Source organism: Pteropus vampyrus, unplaced genomic scaffold, assembly GCF_000151845.1.
Source record: "Pteropus vampyrus isolate Shadow unplaced genomic scaffold, Pvam_2.0 Scaffold105, whole genome shotgun sequence".
Classification (NCBI taxonomy): Eukaryota; Metazoa; Chordata; class Mammalia; order Chiroptera; family Pteropodidae; genus Pteropus; species Pteropus vampyrus.
In genome coordinates this window covers 1541574-1551767 of record NW_011888886.1, presented here as the reverse complement: position 1 = coordinate 1551767, position 10194 = coordinate 1541574, and the positions used below count along the sequence as shown (strand labels likewise).

General features: G+C 52.1%; 1 protein-coding gene across 1 annotated transcript in view; it reads right to left on the bottom strand.

The window, feature by feature from the left end:
* The window catches only part of ASAP2 (ArfGAP with SH3 domain, ankyrin repeat and PH domain 2), a 115237-nt gene extending 105588 nt beyond the window's left edge, over positions 1 to 9649 (bottom strand). Inside the window, exon 1 of the mRNA XM_023533604.1 lies at positions 9625 to 9649. Coding sequence (XP_023389372.1) covers positions 9625 to 9649 — 25 coding nt within the window. The remainder of the gene's footprint in view (positions 1 to 9624) is intronic.
* Positions 9650 to 10194: the final 545 nt, after the last annotated feature.

Genomic DNA, 10194 nt, shown 5'->3' with positions numbered 1-10194 from the left:
GTTGGTGTCACATGCTAAAATGGTGATATTCTGGACATATTAGGTTAAATAAAATGTTAACAAAATTAACTTTGCTGCTTCTTTCTGCCTGTTCCAATGCTCTCGCCAAGGGCGGGAACTCGTTCACCTCCGTGTCCTCAGAGCTCAGCAGGCAGAACAGGACTCAAAGAGCAGCTCAGTAAATGGCAATGAGCCTAGAAAGGCAGGGCGCCGAGCCGGGGACAATGGGCAGCTACCCAAGGCTTCTCAGTGGTGTATGTATATGTGGGGGGGGGGGGGGGAGTGGGCGGGGGCTGGACTTGGAAGCTTTTCAGGCCACAGAGGGTACAGCAGGTCTGGGTGGGCAGGAAGTAGATTCGGGGAAAGGCCACCCAAAGGTGAGGGACCCGCAGGGACCACGGCAGGGCAGCAGACATTCTGGAGAGCCCAGGGGGCCCCATTCTGCCTCTCTCAACTGGACTCCAGCGCTCCTGTCTCCAGCAGTCCCCAGATGCCAGAGCGACCTCGTGTCCCCAGAGTCGGGCTCAGTCACGCTGGGAAAATGGGAGTGGAGGTCGTCCTACAAGTAGAGAAGGCCGCCCAGCGAAGCAACATGCTTTGTGACCCGTGGAACTGACAGATTTCCTCCCACGTTGTACTGCGGGACGCGCCCCTCCCAGACCATTTACTGAAGAAGTCATGTAACACCAGCCATTGAGGGAATCCTCTGCCTTCGTAATTAAAGGGGACGTGCTCTACCTGAATACAAACGAGTGGATAAACAGTAACTGCTGCTTTGCCACTGTCTGGGAAGAAGAGCTTGGAAATCAAGGTGAGGCAGGCAGTACAGGTAAATTTTAATTAAAATTGCAAGAGGGAAAAGCAATTACTTCCCCACTCAAAGACACACCCTTCGTTATGGTGCATATTTATAGACAATTAAGATTAAACTTGGTCAGGAGAAGTCAGAATGATTAAGCTGAGTGCTAGAAAAAGTCTTCTGTCGATTATATAGAAAAACAGTTCTGGAATCTTAAAACAGTAAATAAAACAAAACTTGATAGTCTCAAGAAACCAAGGGTGTCTACCAATCAGAGCGAGACTCGTAACCAGCCTAGGCACTCAGCCACACCATCCTCCCCGCACATCTACCCGAGCTTACGAGAGAGAAAAGGCTGCAGCTTTGGCCAGAATTTGCGTGTGAAAACCTCAAACGGCCAAGACAGACCTAAGTAAGAACCGCCCAAGAGCTTAACTCGGGCCAAACCCCATTAATTCTGAGGTGTTAGATTCAAGCCGACCTTAGTTTATAAAACAAGTTTCACAGAGTAAATTTATTACGTAAACAAGGCTGTAGGGTTGCGTCTCGGATACGGCAGAGGGAAATAAACAACTGTTTTCAACCACTTCGAAAGCGTCGCTTTTGATCCCTAGACTGTGATGCCATCAGCCGTGGACCCTTCACTCCCGCCAGCCACGCTCCCCGGTCCCTGCCCGTCCCAGCCGGGGCTGCCGCTCTGGGGCCGTGTGTGGCGTGGGAAAGGACGGTCCTCCTGCGAAGAGACCACGGGACTGTTCGCTGCCCGTGCTGTCCAGGAGGGTGGCCGCCAGCCACATGTTAACATTTAAAAAAAAATTAATTAAAATTGAATAAAATGAAAAAATTCAGTTGTCTTGTCACCTTTCTCAAGAGCTCCAGCGACAAGCAACATACTGACTCGACTGTTTCTAAACGTGCCACCCCTTACGTTTTTGCTGACCCGCAGACCCCTCTGCGTGCCTGGAATCGTCTAGGGGGTCTTCCCCGCTTCCCTCCACGGCCTAGCACAAACGTCACCATATTACACACCTGTCTCTCTTTAGAGGGCTAGTCTGTGTCCCCAGAGCCCTGCAGGACCCCCATGCTGACGTGCGGGCACCTCTGTCCCGGTGCTGGACGGGGGGCAAATTCATGGTCTCTCTGAGATGAGCCTGGTGCAGGGTGGGGGTCTGCAGGCCACACAGAGCCCTCGGCACGTTTCTGTGTGACCACGAGCTGAGGGTCTGTACAGACAAATGTCTCCTAATGATGTGAGAACGGGCTGGTGGGGAGCACTAATTCTGAACCCCATTAAGAGAATGCTATCCCCCAGAAAGAATTCCATGCTTCTCATTAGAACTCATTGCCAGGAAAATTATACTCCACTATTACTGCTGCTGCTGCTACTACTACTACTACTATTATTATTATTATTATTATTATATTATTTGGAATTTCATTACTACTACTACTACTACTATTATTATTATCATATTATTTGGAATTTCATTAACAAAATAAATTTTTGTGGAAATTTATTTTTCTCTTACAAGTAGCTATAAAATATCTTCACTTTTGCGTCTGGCCTGAAAAGCCTCAACTATTCACCGTCCGGCCGCACATGGAGTCCAGACCTCTGGCCCAGACGAGCCACCCCGTCTCCTAGCCCTGCCGGCCAGCCCCTGCTCCTCATGGCCCTGCTCCAGAGGCGAAAGCACGGCACCCCGAGGACACCATTCGAGCCAGCAAGTGGGGAGAGGGGGGCTGGCTTCGTTCTTGGAACTTGAAGTCGCTGTCCTAGGAGAAGCGAATGGCAGAACACACGCCTCCTCCCCCATGTAGGCCACCTGGGAGTGACATTCCACTCTCACGCCCCATCTCATCTCCCTTACAAAAGGCCAACCTGTGAAGACATGACATTATTGAAAGGCAGTGGACTAAATAAAAAGATGAAACAACGCCCAGACCTGTGCCCCATGGACAGCTTCGCCAAGAGAGCCGAACATTTAGATGGCAGCGCTGCTCATCACACTTTTGACTTTACTCCTGAAGTAACATCAGTGACAGTGTCAACCGCTCCCAGAGGCTTCTGGGAAGCACAGAAACGCATGTGGCCTGCAGGCTTGGTGTCAGGCCAGCGTAAACGCGGGTCTGCCGACTTCTGGAAGAAAGCAGAGGCCCAGAGAATAGCAGGTGTCAGCAAGAATTAAGATCACAAAGAGCCAAGCAAGTCACAGCTGTGTGAACGTGTGCCTCAGGCCACACGAGAAGGACATACTGTGGCACTATCCAACGAAACCGAAGGTGCTCATGGCACAGACGCATCTGCACCTGATGCCCACGGCATTCGAGACAGCCGGACACTGGACAAAGCCACAAGCCTGTCGATGGTGAAATGGACGACATAACATAGAGTCTCCACGGCAAAGGAAACAAACTTCACCCACCCAGAACACCCATTCGCCAAAAATGGCAAGGAAAAGAAGCACGTTGCGAGAGTACGCGTGCAATATAATACCATGAAATGTTTTCCAACAGGCAACGTTAGACGACCTTGTTTATGTCTCCGGATGTATATGCTGCTGAGAAAACTGGGAAACTCCAAAAGGAGACGCAAACGCCTGACCTAGGAGGCGTTACTGTGGCTGAGCGGACCGTGTCGCACTACCTGAAAACGTTACGTGGGGAAGGAACAGCCTAGGCATGAATGCCACGCTATCAGGGGACAACCTTGAGGCCCGTACGGTTCGGAACCAGCACCTGCCAGGTCTCCCGCGAGCCCAGTCACCAGAGATGGCAGCCGGGAACACAATCTTTTACTGGATCACTGTTTTAGAGAAACGGAAACAGACGACAGTCAGCTCCGGCTCTATAAAAATGCTTCGATCCTGATTCTTACTTAGGGGGTAAAAGGCTTCTGGGAAATCTGGGGAGTTGAAAGGGAAAGGCGAACTTTGGCCAGGCAGCTGCAACACACTGGCAGCAAAGAGAGGCACTCACAGTGTCCACGGCCCCAGTGCCCTGGAGACGCAGGGGAGCAGGAGCGGGGCCTGGCCAGGGGTCCCCCGACACCTCCAACACAGCCTTACTCTAGCTCTGCCCCCTCGGACTAAGGAGCTCAGATGCAAGGCAGGAAATGGGCGACCTCGGGAGAATGTTCACAAACCAAACAGGACACTGTATAGCAGGAGGCGCTCACACTTCACGGAGGGACGTGGGAAGAGCGGGTGAGGCCACCGCGCTGGACCGGGCTCGGAGGCCGGGGGCGCCAGAAGCAGCGGCAGAGGCTGGGAAGGCGACCTTCAGTCGGGAGTGAGGTCAGCCTTCCACATCTGTCTCAGTCCCAGAAGACAATGGAATCACAAGCCAGGCCGATTTCCCCAGGAAACAAGGATCAGGCCACATGAACTGCACTTCAGTAACATAAACAGGGGACAGGACATGTTCTCTCCGAGCCCCGCAGGCTGACACGGCGCGCGAAGCAGAGCTCTGCTTCTGGAGGTCCTGGGGGTCTGCCTGGAGACTCCATCACTCACACCCATTCTGTGGTCTGTCCCGCGCCTCACCCCCTTAGCACACTGGCTCCGCCACCCCAACTGGGGTGCATGATATGAATGAGCACAGCCCCGGCAGGTGGAAAGTATCCGCTGGTGTGAGGATACCCGCTCTGACCACCCAACAGACGGCACGGCGGAGCAATTAAGTAAAGTGACTACTGACTGACGGGGACAGAGACCGGCCTGCTGAGGACCTGGGCAGCTGCTGCTTCATTGATCTCCGCTCTGGCTCCCCGCTGCATGCACCGTGAGAGGTCTGCGGGGCCCCTACGGGGCGCCCACACCAGCCCCCCTGGACCACAGGAGTCCTCAGGCCAGGGGAGCCGGGGACAGGCTGACACGTGTGCCCACAGCTCCTCGTGTATCTGAGAACTGGAGTTCCACATTGCTGTTTACCTCGAGGACCACGCGAACCCCTTCGGGGGCCAGGACACGACAGCTGAGAAGAAGTGTGGAATTCGGCACCCCAAACACAGCAGGGCCAGTTTATACGCCTGGCATCAGAAGCGTTCGCTTGCGGAAAGACAGCTTCGCCAAAAACGCACACAGAAGACTGGATTCCACTGCACCAGAGGACAAGAGTCCACAAATGGGGGCCAAATCTGACAGGTGGGCCGGCCGTGGAGCAGAGGCCTGAGAGCCAGCCAGGGGCGGAGCGGGGACCAGAGATGAGGACCCATCAGGAGATGCGGACGCACGGCCTCGGGCCTTCTTTTCCCACTGAACAGCACCCCCAGATGACACCCACGTACCTCGGAAAGGTGAAAGATGGTGAGGTGAGGCCATGGCACTGAACAGAAACACTGCAAAGGGCAAGCCAGTGGGGGCCAGAAAGAAAAGGTGGCATTTCAGAGGAGTGACTTCTGACGGGGCAGAGCATCCAGACAGCCAGGAAGAGCAGGTCACTGGGCCAGACAGAGCAGTGGGGCTGAGGCCGGAAGTGGGTGGGGAGGGGCAAAGGCAGGGCAGGGTCCCTGCCACTGAGGGACAGCGACAAGGGCCGGACGCTCAGCACGAGGCAAGGCCGGCTCTTGGCTGAGGCGGCCTGGAACTTCCCTGGCTTCTGAGGGCCATTAAAGGCTGTTTATTTTCAGCATTTGGGGATGTGAGCATTTCTCCCTGAGGAAGGGCCTCAGACCATTTGGTTTTACTTTCTTTGTCTGTTCTCCATCCAAAGAAAAGAAGTTTCAAAATCCCAGCTAATAAAACAAGACGGAGAGCAAGAGAACGGGTTCCCTGGGCCACCACAACTGAGGGGACGAGGCTGACCTCCCGCCCACATCGCCGCCCGGACAGTCAGACCCGGGCCCTGGTCCTCATCCCTGTCCCACCAGTGACACAGCGGCCTGCGGAAGTGTCCCTCCCACAGGACACATCGCCAGCCTGCAGCCAGACAGGCTGTGGTCGCTGGAAAACCCCCAGTGCCGAGTCCTAAGCCAGATTCTGCATTTAATGGAGCCGTTTGTTTAGTTTGAAGGGTGAAGAGTAGGCAAGGGAGACAAAGATAAATCTAAGACATAAAAATAGAGATATTCTGTTTCTCTGACCAGAAGCTATCTGCTTTGAAGCTAATATGCACAGTACTCACTACTTCTCAAAAAAGCAAACATACCATTATTTACTATTCCTCGAGAAACGCAGGAAGCTGCACCAGCCCTCAGGAGAGAAGGCAGCTCTGCAGGTTCTGCGAGGTCAGACCACGCGGCCCAGCAACCCGGGGGGCGGTTTCTGTCCGTCTAGCGACTGAAGACGGGGTCGCTGTGCACAATGAGGATGAGTGCGTGGCAGGAGAAAGGGCGCCACCCGGGCCTTGTCACCTGCCCGCACCGTGGTCCTCGGTAAGTCACTTCTCCCCTGAGGTTCCAGATGCATAATTCTGTGAAGCCTGGTCTTTAAGACACTTTGTACTTCAGCGATCTTCCCAAGGATGGATTACGATTACATACAAATATATGTGATGTAACGAATTAATTTTCCAGAGGAAACTAAGAACCCTGCGTGGAAGTCTCAACAAAATCCACGAATGACTCGCCAGTAAAACCGTGAACAAGGAGCTATAATCCTATTCCAAACACAAAAACAAATATTTGGTAATGGCAGAAAGTAATTTTAACTAAAAATTCCACTGCATTTCCCTGGCTTGGATTTCTCAAAACAGATAAGAAGAAATGTAATGTGTATCTCAGTGTAACGTACAGGAAGGTCGAGGTACAAACGGTAATATCGGCAGTGGTAGCGGGGGTGGCAGTCACAAGAATCTCTCACATCTGCACAGCGCTTTCAACACAAAGCGCCTTTACAGACAGTACGGCTGGCTTGGTCACACCCGTCTGTGAAAATCGTTCCTGCTTTCACACTTACAATTTCCCAAGGCAACTGAGACGTCTCAGAAACTGAACCCCAGGAATAAAAGACAAGACTATCAGCCGTTTAGGATGGGGACCCAGCACCCCTCGCCTCTGAATCTCCAGCACCCGGTCCAGCACCCGCCACCTGCACCTGCTCCGCAAACCTGGAAGGAAGGACGTTATGCTCCTCGGCTCTTTACTTTACAGCAAAGAAGTCGGCCACAGGCTCTGGCAGGGAAGCATTTCCTTCGACAGGTAAACAGTCACATCCTGAAGCAAGTGACAGGTCGTCAGCGGGGCACAGGCGCTCCAGGCAGAGAGGTCCAGCAGGCAGGGCTGGGCTGGCTGGAGCGGATGGGCCAGGTGGAGAGGTCGAGAACTAAGAACGGACAGGACACAATTCCTCTGTATGAAATGCATTTAAAAGGTATCTTACTAGAATACAAATTGTTCCGATATGTAGCATCACATCCTATGAAACGAATCAATGAAACCATGAGGCCGCTCTCATTCACCCGAGATTGGCTGTGTAGATGCCACTGGCCCGTGGTTTCCCTTCAGCACTTAGTTACACAACAGGAAGAAAATTCTAATTTGCACATATAAATAGAAACAGATGGTCACAGACACACTGTTTCAAAACAGCCCAAGATATTCTTTCTTCAAGCTAATTCCAAAGCTTTGAAATAGTGAGAAATTTTCCTCAACTCTAACCACTAACCACTAACACCATCTAGTATCTTCCTGCAGCCCTCTCGAATATGTTAGACAGGCACGCAAAACTTATGACTGCTGAGCCCATGTGGCGTGATGTGCTCCACATGAATTTCTTTTTGTGCAACTGACTGCTGCTTTGCCTGACATTTAACTGAAGGCACGTGCACACACACGTGCACAGCGCCAACTTTTAACAACATCTTGGTGCCCACATGGACATGCCAGGTTTTTTCTGTCTTGGTCACCAAGAACCATGCTTAGCACTCAGTAGGCTCTCCAAAATAACCATTAAATGAATTAATTGCGCTGCCAGGATAACTTTCTTTTCAGGGGACCCCAGAACAGCTCCTCTCTGCCACCTCTGTGACCGTGTCTGAACCTGCGAACGTGTCGCGATGAGGAAGCTGCAGGCCTGCACTGGTCATTCGATGAGCTCAGGTCTACACGTGTCACTTCATCAAACTGGGGGACTGAGAACGACCTGCCTTTGGCGCAACGTCCCTGGAGCAACTCAGTGTCTAACAGTCCTCATGAGACACTCATGCACCCTCAATGCGCGCGCACGCACACACACACACACACACACACACACACACACACACGACGAACTTGCATCTCCACAGTTCATTCTTATCAAGAACTCTACATGTTTTGAGGGGGTGGGGTCACTACACTGCTGGGAGATGCAAACATTACAGTGTAAATCTTGGCTTTTGAAACTTTCAAAAAGTTGTCGGAAATACTAACGATAAAACCAATATAGAGATTATGCAATATAGAGATTAGGCCCCCGCACCAGCCCTGCGCCTAATTCCCTTCCTGACCCTGGGCAAGTCCCTTCGCCTCCGTAAACTGGGAAGGGTGATCCACCTAGAACCACCCACAGCCGCGAACACGCAAACCAGCACATCATTCCACACTCACAAGGTGATGTGAGGTCATCTCTAAAACTCCACAGAAAATTTTAAAGCAAATTGCAAGCTATGGATCTTTCCATTTTCTTCTGTAAGAATGAATTACCCCAGCTCCCGGCTCATGGTATAAGTACAGACATATAGACTGAAGAAGTTATACAATGGCCAGTAAAGAAATGAGAAGGCGCTGAACGTGACTAGCAGTCAGGGAAGTGTGCACTAGCACTGCAATGAGATTCGACCGCACACTCAATGGCTGGAATGGCTGATGATGCCAAGTGTTGCGGAAGGAACCGGAACTCTCACATTCTGCCAGGGGAAATGAAAACCAGGACGACCACGTCAGAAAACGGAACGGCAGCTCCTTATCAAGTTAAATGCAGACTCAGCAAATGGCCCAGCAATCTCACATCCAGGTACTTACCTAAGACGAAAAATAAAGCACAGGTCGACACGAAGACTATCAGCCTTATGCATAATACCCCCAAACTGGAAAGAATCCAAATGCCGTCGACTGGTGACCTGATAACTATAACTGTAGTGTGTCTGTTCGACACGGTATTACTGAGGAATGAGAACGAGGGGTCTCAGGGTGCAGGCAGCCCCAATGGGTGGCTCTCATTGGCTCTCAATGGCACTCTGCTAAGTTAAAAGCAGCCAGACTCAAAAGGCCACATGTCATGTGATCCTGTGCGTCTGAAGTTCTGACAGAGGCAAAATCATAGAGACAGAAGGCAGAGCAGTGACTGCCAGGGGCCGGGAGTGGGGGCGCTGACCTCACAGGGGCTCAAAGGAACTTTCCGAGGTGATGGGACTCCCACGTGATGATTGTCGTGAGGGTTACCTGACGGGTACATCTGACGACACTCACTGAACTGCATGCTTAAAACTGGCGAATTGTACTACTGTAGGTAGACTATCCCACCTAGGCTGAGTTTGAAAACTAAAAACAATAACGAAAAATAACCTTTTTCTTGACTTTCCATCCCACTTATTCCTCTCGTATGGCTGTTCTCGGTCCCTTGGTGACTTACACATTTCTGACGCCTCTAGCTACCTGGCCTCTGGGTTCCCTCGTGATGCTTCCTCTTCCTCAGGACACCATGAAACAGGTTTGCATCAGGACAGACTGAGGCCGAGGCGAGCCAGGGTCCTCTCGAGGGCTGCAGAGAAACACTAAGTCAAGACGGCTGGCACAGGCCCACTGGCAGGACCCAGGCGCTGTAGGCACGGATTCAGTCTGAACTCTTCAGGAACCTTCCAGAGGCCGTTAACATAAACTTCTCTAGATTCACTGGTTCCTCAATTACGTAGGCTGTAAGGCAGCTCCAACATCGCGGCCTCAGCACGGTCTGCCCTAGCTGGCCCCGCTGACAGCACCTGTCGGCGTCTCCGCCCTGTGTATTAACAGCTGTCCTGACACTGAGGACGACTCTCCTTCCAGCGGTTCCGGAGGGAACGTGCTCTGCAGGTGACGCCCCTCCCCCAACTGCTACGAGTCTGCACACCCCCGGGATCCCGTCTGGCTCATTACGAAAAAAAATGATGGACCCTGGATGAACTACACAGGAGAATTCTTGAAAAAAAATGTTAGGACAGGAAACACGAGAGCTGCTGGCACACACTTCCTGTCCTGAAGAGTCTCGGTTTACCTCGGGCCCGTCCCTGGTCCCGCTAAATCACATTCAAGCTTCCTTCCTGCCAGGTCCCTGGCCAGACCAGCAGCCGTTAACATCTTTCATCTCCAGTGACTGTCCTCTTCCCTCATTCCTGCAGGCATTCCATTTTCCACACCGACTTCCTCCTAAGCACTCTATTCTCCAGCACGAAACTGAGGGTCCCCAGGGGACATGTCTTCTTATCAGGATTCGACTAGGTTA